At 40.2% G+C, this 22,436-nt stretch overlaps 1 protein-coding gene across 3 annotated transcripts in view; it reads right to left on the bottom strand.

Moving 5' to 3' along the window:
* Nucleotides 1–22,185, bottom strand: part of phc2b (polyhomeotic homolog 2b (Drosophila)) — a 34,376-nt gene extending 12,191 nt beyond the window's left edge. The window contains exons 1-8 of one of the 3 annotated variants that reach the window (XM_056399654.1): nucleotides 22,053–22,162; nucleotides 19,111–19,162; nucleotides 10,861–11,191; nucleotides 8,829–8,990; nucleotides 8,625–8,702; nucleotides 8,119–8,280; nucleotides 6,837–6,971; nucleotides 6,196–6,490 (exon numbers count right to left, since the gene is read on the bottom strand). In XM_056399654.1, coding sequence (XP_056255629.1) covers nucleotides 6,196–6,490; nucleotides 6,837–6,971; nucleotides 8,119–8,280; nucleotides 8,625–8,702; nucleotides 8,829–8,990; nucleotides 10,861–11,133 — 1,105 coding nt within the window. In that variant the 5' untranslated portion in view covers nucleotides 11,134–11,191; nucleotides 19,111–19,162; nucleotides 22,053–22,162. Of the gene's footprint in view, nucleotides 1–6,195; nucleotides 6,491–6,836; nucleotides 6,972–8,118; nucleotides 8,281–8,624; nucleotides 8,703–8,828; nucleotides 8,991–10,860; nucleotides 11,192–14,794; nucleotides 14,932–19,110; nucleotides 19,163–22,052 lie in introns of those variants that run through there. The other 2 variants (XM_056399648.1, XM_056399641.1) reach the window with 2 other exon arrangements.
* Between the last annotated feature and the right edge of the window lie 251 nt (nucleotides 22,186–22,436).

The following is a 22,436-nucleotide window of genomic DNA, read 5'->3' as shown; positions in this document are numbered from 1 at the left end:
TCAATCTTGTAATGTGGGAGCATGTGTGAGTGGGAGAGTGTTCAGCGGAAGTAGCCTGAGGCTACTCAAATATTAGAAATGCCTTAGGAACAGACATGCAGAGCCAACTGTCCATGACACTCTTTATGGAGTTAACATTGAGTCAGTAGGTCCCAGCCCCTTTGCTGGCTCCTTTATCTCCAACAACTCTACCAGGAAACAATAACGACCGATTGACTCAATCTTATTACTGAAACCCAAAGAAGAAATGAGTTACCCCTGCAGAGAAGTACTATACAGGAGCTTCTGCTATGTGAGCCGTGTGAACGTGGGGATGTGTTTGGTGATGTTAATAAACCCCCCCAATAAATCCAAACATGGAAACCTGCCAAGTACATCAGCATTTGTCTCAAATCCCCATCGCCCTCCTCCTCCTACTCCTCCCCCTGCTCTTTTCATGATGTTTTGTGTGGGATAGGCTCCATCTGGTTTCAAAGTTTCCCTGTGAGAGACTAACCACAGTCTGTACCCTGCTGTGGAAAATGTAGATATTTCTATCCAGCAGAGTTTGCATGTCATTAGTCCCTTTAATGCTACAGGATCTGCTGAAAAGTGTTTTCTTATTCACATGGTGGAACCCACCAACAGAAAATTTGGTTAGCTACGGCAGACACAGAAAGCCTTCAGTTAATTTACAATGTTCAGAGCAGGATGGATGTAAGGCATGGTTAGGTGGATATGGCCAGCAGCATGATAATCAAGGATGGTAGCCTATAAGATGGATCACACTTGAGAAGAACTTTAAACAGACACTTCAGTGGATAACAACATCCATCAGTTCAGCAGCTACGCCTTCGGGTGGCAAAAATAATTAATTATTAGATTCATTATGATTTTCTCTTGAAAAATTCAGCATCAATGCACAAAACTCCTTAATCTGAATTTTTAAGTAGTTAGTTAACTTTTTTTTTTTTTAAAAGAGTATGCATGTTACAAAGGAGTGACATCATTGTTAAAGACGATGAAAACAAATATCCTACAAATAACTTTATTTGGCATGAGAAGTTAACTTCTTGGTCTTGAAAAAAGTAGTTTGATGAGACTGTGTGCCGTGAGCCTGTACATAGGTACGGTGGCACTTTGACCCAAAATTAGGTTTAATTTTTAATGTTTACCATGTTCACCATTATCAGTAAAAAGTATGTAGGAGTATTGATGAGTCTAATAGAACTGTCAAGACGTTGCAAGATATTGTGTTCACAAGAATGGAACAGACAGACAACCCAAAAACATATAATGCCTCTGCCTCTGGCACGGAGGCATAAAAACCTGTGGCCTCAAACTTCTAATGTCAAGATCAAGAATGAACTTTGGTGCCTAACCTTAAGGCCAACACAGATAAGAAGTCCTAAATGAGATAAGATGAAATCCCAAGAACTACTAAACCTCCATGTTAAAAGATCCATTTCCAAGACAACCAAGCAAACTCCATCGACAGATGAAGACCGTTCAATATGATTGAAGGCTCCAGAAAAAGCCCAGAAGTCGACCTTGAGTTGGGATTGTTATGCTAAATTACACAAATAATTCAGTTAATGTCGACAATAACAAGTGGCCCATATGAATTGTGAAATTTAAAATGGAAATACTGTATTCTTGGCTATCTCCGGAAACATATTCCAAGCTGCAAAGGATCTCTCATATTCTGTCACTGAAAAACCTGGGTCTCTGCTAAATATAGCAGTGGTGCTAAAATAAAACATAACCTTGCAGCAGAAACACACACATTGCACAATAAATGACAACGGAAGTAAATCCACTTTTTTCACGATGGATATTAATGAATATGTTGGAAGTAAAATAAGAGAGCACCCTGAAGTTGAAAGTTCAAAGACGAATCAAACAGTGAGGTAGCTTGTGATTCGCAGCCCCAGGAGGGGGAAAGGAGGGGGGTTCCTGAATCAGTGCACACCGGATACAACCAGCCTTCCCATGAATCCCGAAAACTTTCTCAAACCCCTAATGAGGAACAGAGAGGTCTTGGAAGTAGAGGAAGACAGGGGAAATTATGCAACTGCTATTCCCCCTCAAGGTCTAAGGACTGGAATGACTCAGGAACCCACGCCTACACACACATATACATGAAATCATACAATCCCTAAGTATGTGGAACTGGCGTCCACTTCCCTTTTACTGTGCAGATATCTTACTCTATTTGTGCATAGTTGTGCAATGTCCTGAGGTTGAGGACAGTATACGTTCCTGATGAGGTTGTAGCACTAGGCCCTGGAAAATCCCTGAGTTTCCACATTCTCACTGGCTGCCGCTTTGGCTTACTTTCATGAAACACATTCCAACCTAAAACAACAGAGCAACAGCAGGCCTTACACCATCTTTCCTCACTTCACTACGATTGAAAACCAGGTTTGCAGACACCTTATCAGATAGGGATTAAGGGAACACTAGCTAAATTAGAAAAAAACAGGGCTGACACTGTGAAAACACGATGTCAGGCCCTCTGAACTGCAACCTTTAATAAAAATAACTGAGGGAAAAGCTCAGAATCTCAAGAGCGAACAGAAATAAAATCATAGAGAAAATTAGTGATGGACTTAAGTATTCTACCAGTGGTATACTGTGCAGTGAGAGTACAATTTAAGTACAACCTGACCCTTTCAACCTTTGAATAAACAGAGTGGATGTTTTAATACAATAGACAAGGGCAAAAAAAGGGTGATTTATGTGTAAAGTGAGAAAGTTTTACATAAAGTTGAAGTCTTTTTGACGTTATGAAAAAGGGTTACTTAAGCATTTAGTCTCTTGCCTTTCCAGGGTTTTTTGTAATCATTTTCAAGTGAAATTGGCAACTGATACTGTTGCTAGCAGCTACATAATATTGCAAAGAAACAGGCATCATGTGCAGACCTGCTCTTTTAATCTATGTGCATGGCACTTTTGGAGGTTCCCTGCTGTGGTTTTTATAGTAAGGTGGCTCTTTCCTGCCAAGAGTCGGCGATCAAACACTTACTGCAAGAAGCCAGACAGCCTAACATTAGTTTCCAGCCCAATTCCTATTCCAGGGAATGTGACTGACTCTTAATGTTTGTGACATTGACTGCAAGAGAAACACTGCTCCAAAACGATCTGTCATCTTTTGGATTGCTGGATGAAAACTGATGACCAAAAATAGCAAGCGCAATTAATCACACCACCTCCATTTTGCTGTTCTCTGAGATCAGGCCAGACTAGTCTCTGTTGAGTCATGTTAATACATGAGTAAAGTAAAGATAAAGTTGATTAACAATGCTGTTTCAATAATTGCACTATGGTTACTGAGAACATTTTGTTTTGTAACCATATTTGTTACTTGCAAAAAACTCTTAGTCTCCTAGTTTCCTATGCTTTATTATGCCTTCAGGAGTATTCAGACCATTTATTTATGTCAAAGAAGTAAAACCACACTGTAGAAACAGTAAATGTACAGAATTGCCTGTGTTCTTAGTTATTTTGTTAGGGCATCATATATTGTATTATCAGATGATTATTATGGATAAATTAAGCAGCATGTTGTAGCTGGGCAAACTGGAGCAAATTTTAACTACTACTATCATCATAGGTTTTTCTATGTAAAATCTTAATCTAAAATGTAACCAGTAATTGAAGCCATGAGATAAATGTAGTGGAGTAACAAATACAATATTTGCCTCTGAAATACGATGGAATTAAAGGATAAAGTAGGAGTAGGTAGAAATACTCAATAATAAGTACCTCAAGATTGTACTTCTGTATTGTCAGAAACATCAAAATTATGAGCAAAGTACATAAAAATGCACCAATAAAGTGGTAAATGTGATGCTGAAAGTCACATTTAAAAAGATCTAGACAATATTTGGACTTTTTATGCTCCTAATGCAAGCTTAGTACACAGTTAATCCAATAAAGTACAGTAGAGCCAATTTAGGGTGGAAAGCAAAAGTAATATGGCAAACTAATAAAGTAACTAAATGTTCTTCTTAGCATCAAATAAATGAGCTCCTTTTGAAATTTAACAGTCACGAGTAAGTTTCTACATTTTAATAACATTAAGAGACTAACTAATAAGCCACAGAGCCTAATTAAAGCCAAGGTCGTAAACAGGGTGTGCATTAACCACTCAGCACCAACGGCTGGCAAAATCTCTGGTTTCCTGCAGCTAAATTACTGGTTTGTCCCTTCTATTAGCTATAACAGGACACTAAACATTAATCATGACAGTAGTTGGCGGGTTGGATAAACAAGAGACAGTGGCATATAAGGACAAAACATTTTCTCGGATTTTAGCCTACAAATCAAAGTGCACAATGGCCCAGTCACAGTCAAGTTGAATCCAAGCTTTTATCCTAATCTGGATCCTATCAGCTAGCCATACTGCCTCTCCTCTTCCTGATCCACAGTGTATTAACTCCCCAGCATCTCATGTGCACACCTGTCCCTCATGGCCTGCTGCTATGGCAACTCATGTTAATTTTGTCAGACAGCATGCAGCCAGACTTCCAGCTTCCATCCTCCCTTTCATTTTATGTGAATCCATTACTGCAACAAAGCAAGACACAGTTGTGCACAGACACATTCAGATAATCCCCCCCCTTCCCCAGACACATGCCCCAAAACACACACACACACACACACACACACACATCTGAGTAGTCAGACAAAAACTAACAGCATGCATTAACACAGTGTACTTCAGTCCATATAAGGTTTACAGTCACAGATATTAACACACACAGTGCATTTATACTCAAATTTTTAGGCTCATGCACCATCCACACCATCAACTATCTTGGAAAATGTGGTGTCTTATCAGGACCCTCTGGAAGATGTGATAGTGCATCTGAAGGGACTTATTCTGCAAACAAAATTGACTTAATTTGGCTTAATCAGCTTGTACTTCTGGCATATTCACAACCATTCACACTAAAATGAAAAAGACAAAAAACAGCTGCTGACTTCCAATTACACAATAAGTGCTTTAGAAAGAGTCTTGTGTGGCACTCTGCCTTTCACAGCTTCTAGTTCACAAAAGCAGCTCAACTGTTCCAGACACCAACCCAACACACTATCTTTAATACAGCTGGTTTCACCCCTTAAGTGAGTGAATGGATTTGTGATGCAGGCCCTGACATGTCACACCAACAACCAAGACAAGAGCGTTACGTGTAAAAACCCTTTTCTCACCTAATCTCTCTCACCTCAACATTTATATCTATTTTTATAGATATATATAATATATATATATATATATATATATATATATATATATATATATATATATATATATATATATATAATATATATATCCCCCCCACAAACGGAACAGATCGCAGCAGAGACAGGCTGACAACTCAACAAATTAAGTGCAATAAAAGCTTCCCAACTGTTACAAATCCTTCTAAAACCAAAGATGGACAGATGTCAACCCCAAACGTCTGAAAGCCAAACCAAAATATCAGTGTATTTAATATGCACACTGGCAACAATGGTGAGGATACAAGCAGCACTGCTGCTAATGGCAGAGAAGCTAGTCCTGGCCAGAGCACTAACAGCTCCCCTGCTGTACAGCTGCACCCCCTGATGAGCATAGGAGGACAGGCTTTGACCCATCTTGGCTATGAGAGAGGAAAAAATCCTCCTGGCTCTACAAGACTGATATTGGTAAAGTTGGTACATAAGGAAATAAAAATGTGCAATTAATTCAACTCCATGCAATCTTGTAGCACATGATCAAACTGTTTTCATCTGTACAGAACAACAAGCCAAGACAAGAAGCCAACTTGGGTGAAATATTGAGGCACATTATCAACTAGAGCTTGTTTAATCAACCTGAAGATACTCAGGACTTAACAAGTAAGTTCTGAAATACCTGGTTGATGAATACATAAGGAAGTCCAGGAACGTAACTGAGCATTCATTGATCACTTTTGGTTTGGGACACAAAATTTGGTATTACAGAGAAATTAGATGAGTGAATATTTATGTTCAATACCCATTAGGGCTGCAACTATGTATTTCTGTTCTATACAAATATCAGTAATATCCATTATTTTCACTACTTTCTGCAGGGGTCTGGCCCCTTGGCAGTGATGTTCACAGGGTCAGTTTCATGGGTAAGAGGCTTCTACACATACTTAATATATTATTAACTTTTCAGGCGGTGGCATTGCAAGGTTTACTTACCTGGAGCAATCAGAGGTTGAGCACTGACAGCTGTAACACTGCGGCTCATATTTATAGCTCGGACTTCTGTGACTGCTGCACCATCCCCCTTCTTCCCTCCATCAGAAGGGCTGTCAGAAGAGCTGGTCTTCCCTCCTGTGGCAGCCTGAGTCCCCTGGCTAGGATTCTTGATCAATGAGGTGGGCTGGATGGCCACAGGGCTCTGCTTCAGACTCAGAGCCTGCAGAGTCTGCGTTTGAGAGGAAGACGTGGTCGCCCCCTGCTGGCCACGGATGGCCAGGTTCTGAACCTGATTCTGACCAGAAAGATTGAGATTATTGACACATTCACAGCGAGACACATTCTGTGTTTATTGCAAAATGAATGAGGTATGATGTATGTTAAGAACGCCAAACTAATTAAGGACATAACAGATGATGCTGTTAACGTAATAGCCAAGTGCAATGTTTTTAACTTTTCATTCATTATTGATCTGCTAAATGTGTGAAGACATTTACACTGCCATCACACATCCTCCACTCTCAAATTTTATGCTCACCTCTGCATTTAATTTCATATTTTCAAGTGGGATCCAGTCCAGGAAGTTCTAGATTAAAGATTGTAATTCTGTTTTTAATGAAAATAACTTCCAGTGAGCATACCTGTGAGGAAGCCTGTGTGGAACTCTCTGACTGGACAGCCGTCACTGTGGCTGTTGGTGTGAAGATGAGCTGCGGGGACAGAGGAACAGCCCGGCCCAGACTCCTGGCCACCTGCACCAGGTTGCTCTGCTGGGCCTGAAAAGCAACACGCATAAGAGACAAAGGAGAACTGAAGAAATGCTTTTTGGATTGCATTCTTTAATCTTCAATAGGTGAAGAAACGAATGGTTTATGACAAAATGAGTGACAGTTGGTTTTTCTCACTTTATAGCTTTAGATTTATATCTTTATATTTTATACTTGAGGAAGAGGGAGGAGGAGCAGCAGAAGAAGCAGTAGCAGATGAAGAAGAAGGAGGAATAAATACAACATCAGATTTGTGTTTTGGAGAATATGATTTGTAGACCGGGCATCTCTGTAAGCGCCACAACGTTCCAGCTCCTGCGATTTAGATATTGCACTTGGCCATATTTCAATTTTGATAATATTTTGATAAACTGTTCAGCCCTGCCATAAACAGACCATACTTATACAACAATTGAGTTCTAATTGTACAGTTCCACTCTTTTGAACCTCTAGCTGGTGAATGTGTGGAACAATCAATTAAAAGGAAATGACAATCTCTGTAGGGCTTGATTTAACACTAATCTATGCAATACTAATTTAACACCAGAAGACTATACCATAAATAAAAGCCATGGCAATCTAAACTGACAAATGTGTTTTGCTGCCTGCCAGAAGAATCAAACACATTTGACGATGCTGTATACTTGGTCATAATGAGGTGGCAGGAACAGTCTGTGTGCCAACTGCCAACTGATGGAAAATTAAAACCGACAAGTTACCCACAACCAACTGTAACAAAATGGAACAATACAGACTTTATGTTCTTCCAGCAACTCTTTCAAAACAACTGGATCTTAACCTTCAGCCAAGAGGACACCTGTGACCTACTAGAAATGTTTTCTGAGTATCCATGCATATTCAAAGCATTCCCTTCTGTGTTTGTAATGAGCCCTCTGGGGCTGGACAGATTATCCTGACCACCTACTCTGCTGGCAAGATGAGAATAAAGCAAACCAATTACTACTGCATAATACGCATGCATGCATGCATAACACACACACATCAAGCCCATAACACACGTAGACTACAGAGGACAACATCTGAGCTGCAGTGTGCTTATTTATTCAAGCAGTATGTGTGTGTGCTTGTGTTTATGCATATATGCACACTGAAATAAATGTGCCACTGGCTATGCTCCTGGTGTCTGCAATCTCACCATCTGTGCGCGCAGGTACATCTGTGCCTGGCTGGCCGTGAGAGTGGGACTGGATGGGCTTCCCAGCAGAACAGCCTGCTGAGAAATACTGGTGGGGGTAGAACTAATGCTCTGGGCCCGGCTGATTAGCTGAGCTGCTGCTGGGGAGGTGGTCAGGTTGATCTATGGGGGAGAAGATGGGATAATTAGGTTACACACCTCTATACCTCTACTAATATGTGTATCAATACATCAGTTTCTTTCTTCAAAACAAGACGTCAAGTATACAAGACCCAGAATATGTAAAATATTTTTTAACATTTAATATATTGCAAAAATGCATTTCAATCTTTAATCTGTGTAAAAAATAAGTAGCACTGCGCACAGACCTGCTAGTGTTATACCCGGTTTCACCCAAGCGTCTTGGTGCTAAAATCAACTTAGTTCCATGATAATCTAATGGACAAAGATAACTTAAACTTAAGAGGCTTTTAGAAGACATGACCAACACTCAAAATTGCACTTACCGTAGCCTGAGTAGATCCTGTTTGCTGAGATGAAGTGCCATTCTGCGAAGAGCTTTGTCGCCCAGCTGCAATACTGGCCTACAACATAAGAGAGAGGCAGGAGAGACCTACCATTTTCTGAAACATGTCTTGCAGCAGGTCAACAATAACTGCAATGTTCATCTCTAAACAATAAGGATGATTCTTTCACAACTGTTTGCTGACCTGCTGTACAGCAGCCAGGCTCTGGAGCTGAGCAGTGCTGAGGCTGTGCTGCTGCTGGAGGGCTGCGGTTTGCAACATCAGATGCTGCTGCTGAGCAGCATACATCTGCTGCAGGTACTGTGCTGCTGTGTTAGGCTGTCTGTGTAGCGCCTGCTGGAACACCTGAATATAAAGACAGTCATAAACAAAGATGATCAGAGATTGAGTTACATTGATAGACAACAACAGATGTGACCCAAATCCTGGATGAAATATCAACACAGCTGTCCACAACAAAAGCTCTGTACCTCTAGTGTGTGTGTGTGTGTGTGTGTGTGTGTGTGTGTGTGTGTGTGTGTGTGTGTGTGTGACCTGCCCCTCTGCATTCCCCAATCACACACCTGCTGCCAATCATTCACATCACTCCCACACTGAAAGAACTGTGTATACTCTGTACTATACTCTGTATAACACTGCCTGAAATCATTACATTACATTTGCAGTCTTCAAAATGTGCAACAGTATCATAGTACCTGCCTGTGGCACCAACCTCAAGGTGATATGTGCACTTACGGTTAAATTAATAAAGAGGACAACTCAACACAAGGCAAGTAATGCTAGCATTAGCAGCTTATTCACGGTCTGAGATAAACGATACCCCGTCAGCAGTTCAGTGAAAACTTCATCCTTTGGGTTAGGTTCTGGTGTATTACTACCTATGTTTCTACTTTTATGTGGAAGATAACATAATTTTATGGGATATTTCTGATGTGGGGAAAAAAAGATTTTTAATTTTTCTATCAATTTCATTTAGAGCTGAAACAATTAGTCAATTAGAAAAATAAACCAGTTGACACAAAATTAACTTGCAACTACAAAGTCCATTTTCAAGCAAAATAAATAAAAAACATTTACTGCTTTTAGTTGTCTCACATGATAAACTGAAAATGTTGTTGAAAAAAATCACCTTAGGAATTCATGATGGACATTTGTCACTATTTTCTGATGGTTTATAGATAAATGATTAGTTGATCAATTAGTTGATGAATTGACAATGAAATTCAGTCATTAGTTGCAGTCATAATTTCATTGTCAGAAAAGTAACAATAACAAAAAACACAGTTCAATCAAATTGTGTTAAATCAGAATGTGTCATATCATCAATTTATTCAATAGTAGATCAGAGGATTAGTCTATGTTTCAAAACGTCTAAAAATTGTGATCACTGCAAGTACAGACATAAATAAATCCAGTCCCTCAATCACTGTGAACGAGTCTCAATGATTCTTTGATGTAATTATAACAAAGCTAAACCTCTGCCATTGAGAATAACTCTCCTCACCCTTCACCTCGCAACGTGCCCCCTGCCTGGTTGCCAAGCAACCAGAAAGGATGTTAACCTGTGGTCCATGGTGTCAGTGGACCGTCCAGACCCAAACCTCTTGGAATGAGGGTAAAATTAGCGGAAATGCGACACAGACATACATTCAGCTCTCACTGACCATAAATGACCAGCAGTCTCTTAAGCTCAGAGGGCATTTTGACAATAGTGTTTGCCTTATAACTACGAGCAGGGTGAATACAAGAAAAGGAGTGTTGAATGTAACAAAAACCCCCTCTATAAAAGCCTCGGCACTAAAAGTTGAGCGGACCTTATTCAGGGAGGGTAAGCCTGTGTAGAGGCTTATCTCAGGGTCAAAAGGTCTAGAGCACTAAAGGATTGAGAGAATTCCTTCCTTCAACTTGGACAGATCCTGTGAAATGTCCATTTATTTAAGTTTCCTTCATTGGTATATTGATCAGAAATAAAAAAAAAAAACCTCTTATTTCTTCCACCTGATCCAATTATTAGACGAATCAAACACAATTTCAGGAGTACATCAGAAGCCTGTATGTGGATTTATGCACACCAACAGAGGGCAGCAGAGCAGAGGAAAGTATGCTACTTTATGTGCATTTGTCTGTGCATGCAGTCTGAGTGTCCACACATCACACACATTATCACAACTTAATATCAAGCTGTTAACAATTTCATTAAAGCCAAGAAACTCACCTGTACTGTTTGTCGGTCAGGTATCCCACTGTAAACAGATATTTGAGGGACTGTCTGCCTTCCTGTTGTAGTATTACTACTGGAACTACTGCTAGTGTTATTACTGCTGCTGCTACTACAATTACTACTGCTAGTGGAAGTGGTAGAAGTAGTAGCAGTAGTGTTAGAAATACTACTACTGCTGGCAGCTGTGGTGCTGGAGGAGCTGGTGGTGGAGGTGGCGGTCCCGGTGCTGCTGGCCGTGGAGGCAGGGGCCCCCGGCTCACTCTCCATGGTGCCCTCTGCTCTTCTCACCTTTGACCCCCGGCTCTTCTGAATGGCTCTCCTGTGCCTGGAAGACCAAAAAAACAGAGAAAAGTCAAAAAGGGCACACTATTTACCTTCTTTATATCCAAACCCCAAACTTTGCATTAGTCAAAAAACACATCTGACAACAACCAACTCTATTACTTCCCTTAAATTTTATGTGTTGGTGGTGTCACAATTTCTGCATGCACAGGGGAATTTTAAATTTATCTGATATGAGAAATCATGTGAGCAGTGCAAATTAGTTCATGCATGGCTAAAGATGAAGTATAGTAAAGTTTTCTATAACCAAAGGCACTACCAAACTTTATTCAAACTATGATGTAAGCAAGATTAAAATCATCAATCAGCAGCAGATGAGGCAATAAAGACAATAATCAATATCAATAATCTCAAGATTTTTTTCATTAACATAGCTGACTGTACATTTAACATTTAACTGCCATTGTACAGCACATGGTTTAAGGACTGACTAAAAATAATACATTTTAACGCAGTGAACAAAAAAACATCTGCTAAAGCATCCTATATAAACTGGATCCATTTCAAGAGATCCGTCTGACAAGCCGAACAAAACATTTGTCTCTGCACGCACTTTCATACAAACACAGGAAAACACAAAGCAGTATGGTTTTATTATCATTTGATTACCATGTATTCAATCATTTAATAAACTGGGCCAAACTAAAATTACATGAATTCAGTAAAAAAAAAAAATCCTGACACGTAGATGAATATACTGTCTACCAGCAGTGTTTCCAATACATTGATTTATTTGTTGCAGCCACAAATAGAATCTAATTTTGTGGGAATCACTACACCACGAAAGTCTACCTGCCTTGCTACAATACTCACACCTCTCTTATTCCCAAAATATGCCATCCGACCACAGATGGCAACAAAGCTGTAAACAGCAAGGTAAAGAGCTGCATTACACAAATCTGCAGTCGAACCCAGGCATCAACTGGGAAATTAAGGATTCCTCTGAAGTCAGCGCATTTTAAAAAGGCACAAATTCATAACAGAAACACTACATACAAATTTAAAAGCCTGTTCAAATAAACTGCCCTTGTAGTATTCCAAGATTACACACACAAACTCTGAAACACTATACAATGCATCTGACTTCATTCTCCAAAAACAAAAAGTGAGTCCAGGCAGAGCAAAGCTGGTTAGAGAAGCATACAAAAATGCAATTTTAGAAGCTAATGAAAGCCAGTGAATTTAGCAGGAAAGGAAGGGTAGCTGGCTAACATTCATAGCCACGCTGGATGGCATCCTAAACACTGGAGCATTTCAGCTAAACAAGACTCGTGCATTTGATAAAAACTAATTGGGAAGGCAGCAGAGGCTGTTCTAGATATGACGGAAAACTAAATCAAAACAGCCCAAACCATGAGCCAAACACGTCATCAACTTTAATGAGTATAGGCCTAATTATTGCTCAAATTCCTTTGATTAGAGTCCAGTCTACTCTTTCTTTTACAGCAATTGGTCTATAAAAAAGTACTGTGTCAAAACAACATTTATATGACATACACCATCTCAGAGTTCCACATCCATTTGTTATTGTCAATCATAACGAAAAAAGAACGCATGATTTAGGCCCCTTACATAAAAGCCTTTTTAAAGGTTGGTCCCCTGGTGCTCTGCTATCCATTAGCACAGGAGGAATGGGTCCAGAGCTCTCCAAGCAGATGACATGAGGATAGCACAGTGTGAGGGGTGAGAAGATGCAAAGATGATGGGAGGAGAGAAAGTATCCTTCCTTGGTGGAGGCAAAAAAGCATAGATTAAGTTGTTAAAAGGATATGAAGAAAATTCAGAAGCCTTTGATGAAGCTGAGCTCTGATAGAAAAAGAGAAGAATAAGAACTCGAGAATTTGAGATGCTGGTGGTGTAGAGAAGAGGGTGTGAGAGTGTGTGTGGAGGAGGATTCAAACAGCATGACAGCTGATGTAACAGAGCTGAAAAGAAAGGCCAAAACAGGGAGGTTGGAATTTCTAGCCTTGAGGACAGAGGTGTACGCATTAAGTTATTGAGGGATGGGGGGTTGGGGTGGAGGGGGTAGGATGGGAAAGAGTATGTGAGGTGCAAAGGTTGGGTGAGCATGTTGAGGCTTTCAAATGGGCTGGAGTAAGGCAAGGGTGTAATGGAAGTAATTAAATAAGGAGCAAGGCTGCTGCCATACCGCAATTCTTAAGCTATTTCCTCCTCCTCATCATTATTCTTTTGAGTGGATTAGGGGCCAAAGCACAGCTCTATAGCCCACTTATGCTACAAAGCAGACTTGGAAACAAACTGCAATCTTACTAAACCATATGCTATTCCTTAAAATGGCAAAAGCAGAACAGCCCTTAATAGCTCTAAAATGTTTGAGTAAACAAATCAGTCACTGAATGAGAAAAGGCTGGAATTTGAGTTTGCAGCACTGCCTGTGCTCTAAATGAAACTTAAGATGATTCATAATAATGAAAGAAAATACTTATATTAGGCAATTAGTGCACATGTCAATATAACAATTAAAAAAAAAAAAAACCTTTGCAAAAGCAGGCAAAGCAGGACAAACCCTAAGAGCATTATATGGAATCAGACAAATTATAACTAAACGTGAATAACAACCCCAGCCAGAACTGAAAACAAATGGAGACAAAAATATTTAACAAAAATACCAAAACTAATATAAATTCTAAAATTTCCCAACACAAAGGGACCATGAATTTACATTCAACAGTGGCTGCCGTGAATTCAAAATTTCACATATTTGCATCCGTGAAAAAGCTGAAATCCGGTCAGGCAGAGTGGGCTCATGGTTGTAAACAAAGCACCACTGCTGCCAAAGCCTGCCTGCCTGTATGCAGTCATTAGCCTACATCCCAGAGTCTGCTTCCCATCGCCTCCTCGTGTATAGACGGGAGGGAATCCCCTCTGGTAATGATGCCTTCAGCCCCTGTCTTTCTGAGAGGAGTCACCCATCCATCAGTAAAGAGGGTACGATGGAGCCCCCCCCCCCCAGTCCTTGACACTACATCCACGACAACAATCAAGCTTTGAGTTGATTTCAGGACAAACCTGGTACCCATGAGAAGTGGTAAAGCCAGTGTGTTTGACTGCATATCAAAGCAGCACCAGCAGCCTGTAATAAATTGCAAAGAGCCGGTCAACACCATAACAACACTATTTCAGCTCTTTGCAGCCTTCAGAGGATACAGTGATCTACTCATGCTAGCATTACAAGACTGGAAGAAATGACTGTCAGATTTGTGTCCGGAGTATTTGCATAGCCTGCAGGAAGATGAGAGCTGTTAAGAGGCTGTCAGACAGACTGGCTGTCTCTTCAGAGCTTAGATCACAGTAAGGAAGTGCAGGAGCCTCCATCAGTGTCCATCCTTTAGTCCAGATATAGGAAAACTCTGATGACCCACATTAAAAATACCACAAGAATACATTTGTCAGCTACACAAATCGATTGATGTGAGATAATGGCTTTAACAGCCAGGAGATCCAAAGAGAAATGCATGCCTCTGTGTGTGTGTGTGTGTGTGTGTGTGTGTGTGTGTGTGTGTGTGTGTGTGTGTGTGTGGAGGGTGCTGCTGAGACAAAGCCCCCTAACCCTGGTTTCTCCTACCTCCTCCGGCCCCCCCAACGCGATGCAGGGGTATGATGCCCCATCCCCCGGGAGCGTGCTGTCCTCCTGCAGGATGTTGCTCTTCTTTGTCTGCCTAACTGTGTGGCTGGCTGGTTGGCTAGCTAACTGAGTGAATGAGTGAGCATGTGTGAGTGCGTTTCTGTGGTGTATCCAAACCCCCAGCCCCTCTTGTCTACCCCCAACACACAGCGAGCTCGTCGTCCCAGCATCAACATCCCACTCCACCAACCAGGCCACGGGCTGCCTCCTGATTATGTGGTATCCTAGCGACAGCCAACGGGGTGCCTATGGATTCCCCGTGCAGAACAGCACACTGATTGGACAACAGGATCCTCTCTAATGAAGATGATGGTAATGATTTTACTCTGTCTCTCCCCTCCCCCTCTGCTGCTGCCTGAATGCTGATTTTTTTTTTAGGATACATAGATCCGCCAACATAAGGTAGACTGTAATTATCACCTAAATTATTTTATTGAAAAGCCACAAATCTAAGGTAATGAGGTATTTTATTAAAATGACAGCTCAGGGATAGCATAGTCTTTATTTTGATTAGTCTTGGTCTGGGCAGCTGAAAATTCAAGGTCTCATTTCTTTTTCAATGCCACAAATTTAAAGACTGCAGCTTTAAACCATTTATACAAAGCACCATTTCCATAAATAATGTGCAGCTCTGAGTGGGCCAATTTTGTATCATAACATTCAGCTAAGGACAGGAGTAGTGACTTTTGGCCAGACTGAACATCTAACCCATTATCTTACTAGCAGGACAGTAATCAGCATCAATTTTGTGACATGACTGACATTGAGGCTAGAGAGTAAAAAAAAAGAAAATTGTGATCCACCAAGATGGCCATTACCCAGTAACTCCCTGCTATATGAGGTAATGGTGGACTAAATCTTTAACAAAATATAACCTAAAGCTGCAAAAATAGCACTATTAAACCCTTATGATTCAAATCAGAGCCTGTGAGGGACATGCCAGCCAAATCACAACAGGAAAGTGACAAACCACCTATTTACTGCAGTTATGGAAATGAAATGCAAAACAAAAGAAGTGGGAGATTGCAAACCCCTCATAAAAGTGAAATGGGATAGCTTTGCAGTTGAATTCAAACCTCTCTTTAATGACAACAGAATTCATTTATGTGGAATAGGGTAGATAAAACCAGAGGATAATTGCATACTTATGGTGTGCCCCACCACATTAACACGCCACTCAACTGCCTGGCCGTATGAAATGTAGCCATTTGAGTCATTTGCTGGTGCAATCTGGTATTGATTGGGGCCAACCATGCGTGAACCTCATTGATTATCATCTTCTCATTAGCATATAGATTAGCTGGCGGTGTAGCCAGACACACAAGCCTCGAGTCTCACACTTGGCTAACAGAGCTGTGCATAAGATGAGGGGGTCAAAACAAGATGGAAAGAACAGGGATGGGGTGACTCAGTTTGACATGAGCTGCTTGATGATAGACCTCTAGATCTGATGGCCAAGGACCCCAAACTACTATGAGATACAAAAATAAATAGAGAGGGGTTGCTGTGAAGTGAGGCTTAAGTAGTTGCTGTGAAGTTAAGCCCCTTAACCCAGCAAGGGGCTTTAAGACAAACAAACCCCACCTTTTTTTCAAAGGGCATTCAGCTCATTATCAATTTCAAGAACGCTGATGCCTAACAAGCTCTTCTGGGGAGCAATGTAAAAATAAATAATCTAGGAACCATATGAGCCTTCCTATTAGATTGGTACATCAAAGACCCTGCCAGCCAATGTACTAAAAAGTTTTCTTGAAAATATATTAACTCCATACTTATTATGATTCATATGACAAGTCTGAAATGAAACAAAATGTGTCTGTGGCATAAGAGATACTAAAGAAAGAATTGTGAAGAAACAGACCTTGATTCAGCCCTTATGGGGCTGAATATATTAATTGGATACTTTTGTCTGTGTGCATGTCTGTCCTCAATTATTTTTTGGGGAGGAGTGCCTATTTATGTCACACAGGGGGATGTCGCATCTGCCCGACAGACTGATCAATTTTTATGGACAGAGTGTTCAACAACTATTTTGATAACTGAATAATAATTTATATTAAGAAAAAATGTCAAACATTCACTGGAACAAAATTAAACGTGAGAATTTCTAATTTTTCTGTTTTAAATAATTGTAAATTAAATATTTTGGGGATAAATTGTTGACCATACAAAACAAGCAAATAGACATTACCGTATAACCTGTAATATTGTGATGTGATTTTTTTGGTTCATTACATTTTGTAGATTAAATGATTATCATTACTATAAAACATTATTGTCATTAAATGAGTAATTTATGTGCATGAGTTCAATTGCGCTCATTATGTTGAACTAAGCAATTCCAAATGAGGGATACAACTAATGATTATTTTCATTATGAATTAATCTGTAGATAATGTTCTCTATTAATTTCTTAGTCAAGATGATGAAAATATTGAAAAATGTCCATCCGTGTTTCCAAGAAGCCAAGTCAAAATGACAAAAACAGAGTAAAAAAAACAGGAAGTCTTCATTTTTGAGAGGCTTTTTGGCCATTTTTACATAAAAACAACTTTAATATATTAATCATTTACCAAAGACTAATCATTGCACCTCTATTCCTTTTTTTTTTTTTTTTAATTAATTGATGCACTATGTCATAACCAAAGACAGACTTAAGGTAGTCAGAACAGAACATATAGACATCAAGAAAAAATAGAATTACAGTTAATGACATCCACACAATATAGTAACAGTGAAGGTATGGGAGACTACAATTCATAAAGAGCAAGATAGACATCCAGATGTTATCTTAACAGACAACACTACATGTCAATTACTTTCTTCTAATATGTAATGGGTGAGAGGGGCCTGCTAGTGAATCCCTAATGTAAAAAGTCCGCTTTCACATCCTGTGCTCTAAAAAAGCAGCACTTCCTCAGTGATGCTGAGGTCAACCCCTGAGGCTGATGATGGTCGATGGGTCTTGTCCAAACAGAGCAAGCAGGGCAATGCCTTTGTTAGGCCATGTAAGACAGAGATACCCTCTGATCCCGAGGCAAGATTGGTTGGCTCGCCGTAATTGAGCCATCTGACTCAGACGGACCTTGCCTTCCACAGCTGAGTAGACCAGTACAAAGAGACTCTGGCTGCTTTCCAGGTTAAGTGTGCTGAGCGTGTGTGTACCATTCCAGCACATGTAGCCTCATGCTGTGAAAATACAAAACACTTTCACTTGACTCTCCAGAGAGACCTTTGGTCTTTTGCTGTTCAGCTTCATTTTGTGAGACCCTAGCCTTCTAGGTGCAAATGTTCCATGGATGCTAAAAATTGCCTGGATGGTTAACAACTCTCAAAATAAACATGGGAGAAGAAGACGGAAAAGCACAGACAGACTGAGTGGGGCAGGAGACTGACAGATAAAATGAAAGATTTTCCTTCTGATCTATAAATACCACAGTTAAATAGTTCTGGCAAAGCTTGCAGATTAGCAGCACACTTCAATCCAGACTGTTCTATCAAAGCAGTCTCTGAGGCATCACTCTCAGGCGTCAATCGCACCAAGAGGAAAAAAAAAATAGGTCAGGTATGAGATGAGCAGCAGCACAGAGAAATGCAGTGTTTCACAGCCTTCATCAGAAACAAGCGCTTTAAATTTATATTAATGCCAGCGGTGGACCAACAAGGTATCAAAAGTTCAACAAATAAGCTTCTTGGTTATTGAAGACTAATAACTGTCAAGTAGCTCGGGCAGCTTAATTGTGAAACGCAAATATAAATTTCCTTTCTATGGCATAGATGAATGTGCATAAAAGACTTGTGATATAATGATATGAGATTAAAAATTGAGTCACTCAATTTCTTAATTTCCCACTGATCAAAAGTTTTCTTCTCACTTGCACAAATATTATTTCTCATGACAAAAATACCACATCCTGATTGTGATATCCTGATTGAAACTTTGTTTGCTGTTTAGACTGTTAAAGCACTAATATAGGTGCAAAAGTCAACCTAATCATCTACAAGCCTATTCCCTGAGGTAATCACTGGGTCAGAGTGGTCTTTGACCGGATAATGTTTTAAAATGTCTTGTTCTGGGATTATCTCAATAAACTTAAGCATGTGACATGATATCAAGTTTCACAAATATGGAATAATAAGGATACTTCACCATATTAATAAGTGTATGGACCTTTGGCTAATGCATTTATTTTATATTCCAATGTAATACCAGTATGACTAGTCTCAACCAGTAGTCTCTTACTATACCATCTTACCTTACTGTACTGATGTACTTGTGGTGATTCTGCTTGGTACAGATGCAGATGACTAGAAGAAAAATCACAGATTTATTTATACCTGTACTAACTGCGTTACAAACACCACAGTTTCCAAGACTGTCTCACTTATGGTAATGAGCACTCTTTACTTCAGCTCAAGAGTAGAAAACATGTGACATTTGTTAAAGCAAAACATTTTCAAACATCTCTATTCTTGTATTTTTCCAGCAGGTGGATCTTTGAAAAGCTTCTAAATATCATGCTGACTGTCAGTGGGTGACAACAAAGGTTGTACGCAGTAAAGAGCAATTCTGCTCACTTCAATCATCACAAAGGTTTTTGTCAGTGCACAGTTGGATGTTGACTTCACCCATGCAAACCTGGCTTTTATCTGTCACATTTAAACAGAAATAGACCGTCTAAAAAGACGAACACACCTGTGCACTTGTGATTGCAAAATGAACCGTCTTCCAATGACCTGACACAGCATAATCTAGCATGATTTAAATATTAATCCTGACAATTTATCCTTTAACAATTATTTTCCGACATCATGCATGCCTAGAGACAACATGTCTGTTACTATAATGTTGATGCTAACTGTTGCTGGGACCGAAACTGGCACCTTGCACACAGCTGGTGAGTATCTTGCGAATGAAAGGACATCCTGGTATGCTGATTTCACACAAGAAAAAAACAATCAGCCCAACTATTTCTGCTGAGTGAATTCTTTAAGCAGCTCTGATGCTGATCATGATTAACTCTAATAGATGGTAGTTCAAGAAGCAAGTGAATATAAAGTAGAGATAGACAAGGGAACACTGGAGCCATCCAACATGTAAATGATCATATGTCTACACTAAATATTAGAATGATGTGGGGATAAACAAGTCAGCATTTTCATAACACTCAGATAAATAGCACAGCACTTAATTTGAATAATAGCTTACTGCATTAGACCAAGTGTCAGCTGTAACAATAGATGTGTATGTAATTGTCACTGGTAGATTGTCCCCTGTTGTCCCTTGCCATGTGATCTCAGGTTTAAAAGAGGTTACTCTATTCCATAATAACAGGATGCCATGCTTTTAAGATGATAAAGCAAGACCTGAAATTATTATATTATATATTATTATTTCTGAGACTTTCTTCACTTAGCCTGTTGTTGCTTTTTATTCTTGAAATAAGCAAATTACTGGGCATGATGTGACCCTCTTGAGTGCAGATAATACAAGGAGGAGGTGTGAAGCAGAGGCAACTAGAGAGTGTGTTGCAATGCCTGTCAACTTGTTGACGTTACGACCCATGAGTACTCAGTAGTTATTACATGAGTACTCAGCACTCGTGGGTCGGACCACACCCATCTTCGAACTCTGCCTTCATTTTGATGTCAACTACACACCTGTTCAGTTTTGTGACTGTATCTTGCACAGTTGTGCTGCTATGGTGGTGACAAAGTTTTTCCACAGACATATCAACACCTGCCAAGGCAGGGTTTCCAGTCCAGCGACTGGACGCAGACGTTGGTTGATGAATTTCCCGCTACAGTATGTGTCTCCAGGGCCACATTTTGCCACGAGGATACACAGACTCACAAGGTGAAAACAATACCTGCCCCACTGTGACAGCTGTTGTGGCAACAATTAGCTACACCCACGGGCAAAATTACCTTATCTGAAGAATAGTAATATTGTTCATTAAGTACATAGAGGATTTGCCCTATAGGTTTTGACCACTCAGTTCATACAGTTTCATACAATGGGCACAAAGCACATAATTTTGCATCACCTTGTAAACTGGCCTGCTGGCTCAACTGGCTTTTGCAGAATGCATTTAAAACATGCACACAATGACTTCCAAACCAAGACTATTTCAAAGTGAGTAAACCAAAACAGCTATTAACTGACCATTTGAATAAACTTACAATAAATACAATTCCTCATAAAAAAGGACATAGATGGAAGCTGTGGCAACTTGCACTGATCAGTTAAGTAACACCAACAAGGCCAGGCAATTAACAACAATAACAACAACTCTGGTGAGTAAGTTGTAAGCTATAGTAGTATGTATGGTTCTAATGTGCTTTTGAGTCCACGGGATTACTTTGTCATACATTTAAATAGCCTCTGATCCATTCTTGCTTAAAAATTACAAATAACAGACTATCAACATAGCTGCTGATTAAGTTTCTGTCAATGGACTACAGTATTAATCAATTAATTGTTGCAGATTTAACCAAGCGCCAAAGGTATTTATCATATAAGATAATGAAAATCAGATAAACACACTGTGGCTAAACACAGGCACTGAAGGGAAGGGGGGTAGCTCTAACTGTGGTGTTATTTTTGTTATTTTGCCCACATTTGGGGTCACCGGGCGGCCATGGCCTCACCATTCCAGCTCTAGTAAAACATAAGGACCATCCACGGTTATGACCCACACTTGTCAAAATATCTGGCTCCTTATTTGTGCCAGAGGTCATGACCTATACGATCAAAGTTTCTCATGAAAATACCTAGCTAACTTTAGCTAAAACTAGAAAAGCTGAATTAGATACGTTATAGCTGAACAGAAAATTTTATCTACACGTTTTACTCACACGTTTATTTTCATTCATAGCTATCTTCCCCCCACGATAGCTGGTGCTGAATTCCATTACAAGACTAGCTAATGTTGTTAGCCCCACTTGCTTACGTTTTTGTCAGTATATTCCTACTTTTTAACGATATGAGGCAGTGCGTAACAAACTTAGCCGTTAAACTAACGTCAACGTTAGCAAGCAAGCTAGAAGCGAATGCTGCTGCTTGCTGCTGTTTTGGGGCCCCGAGTAGACGTTAGCTTGTGCAAACGATTAACCTCATGCGTTCCGACAGACACGGTATGACCCCGGTGCCAGCCGTGACACCCCGTGCCAAGAAGTAAATTAGACGTCGCCTTACCGTTGGCGTAAGTCTCGTAGCCTCGCTCTTCTTTCTGGCCGTGCTCCCTCGTCGTTTTTCCTGATATTCTACACCATTTCTGGAAGGTGGCTCGCTGTTACCCGACCAGCGGCAGCAGAAGAGCGGAGAGCAGGGGCGGGCCACACCAACTCTTTTCATTTGCGTTCCAAACTGGCAATGTGACTCAATTCTGGCCAATGAGCAGAGAGTGCTATATTTTGACCCTGCCCCTTGTACTGTCAATCAAGAGTGCCCCCCCATCCCCCATGCGCCTGTCAATTGGCGACCGCTGTCCTCGTCTCCATGGTAACAGAGGGGATTTAACCCTTACTCTGTGTTCTGTTTATGGTTTTCAAAACTCGGCTCAGGGACCTCACCTGGTTA

The sequence above is a fragment of the Seriola aureovittata genome, chromosome 2, assembly GCF_021018895.1.
Source record: "Seriola aureovittata isolate HTS-2021-v1 ecotype China chromosome 2, ASM2101889v1, whole genome shotgun sequence".
Taxonomy (NCBI): domain Eukaryota; kingdom Metazoa; phylum Chordata; class Actinopteri; order Carangiformes; family Carangidae; genus Seriola; species Seriola aureovittata.
Note: the sequence above shows the minus strand (reverse complement) of the source record. Positions and strands in the feature narration are given on the sequence as shown.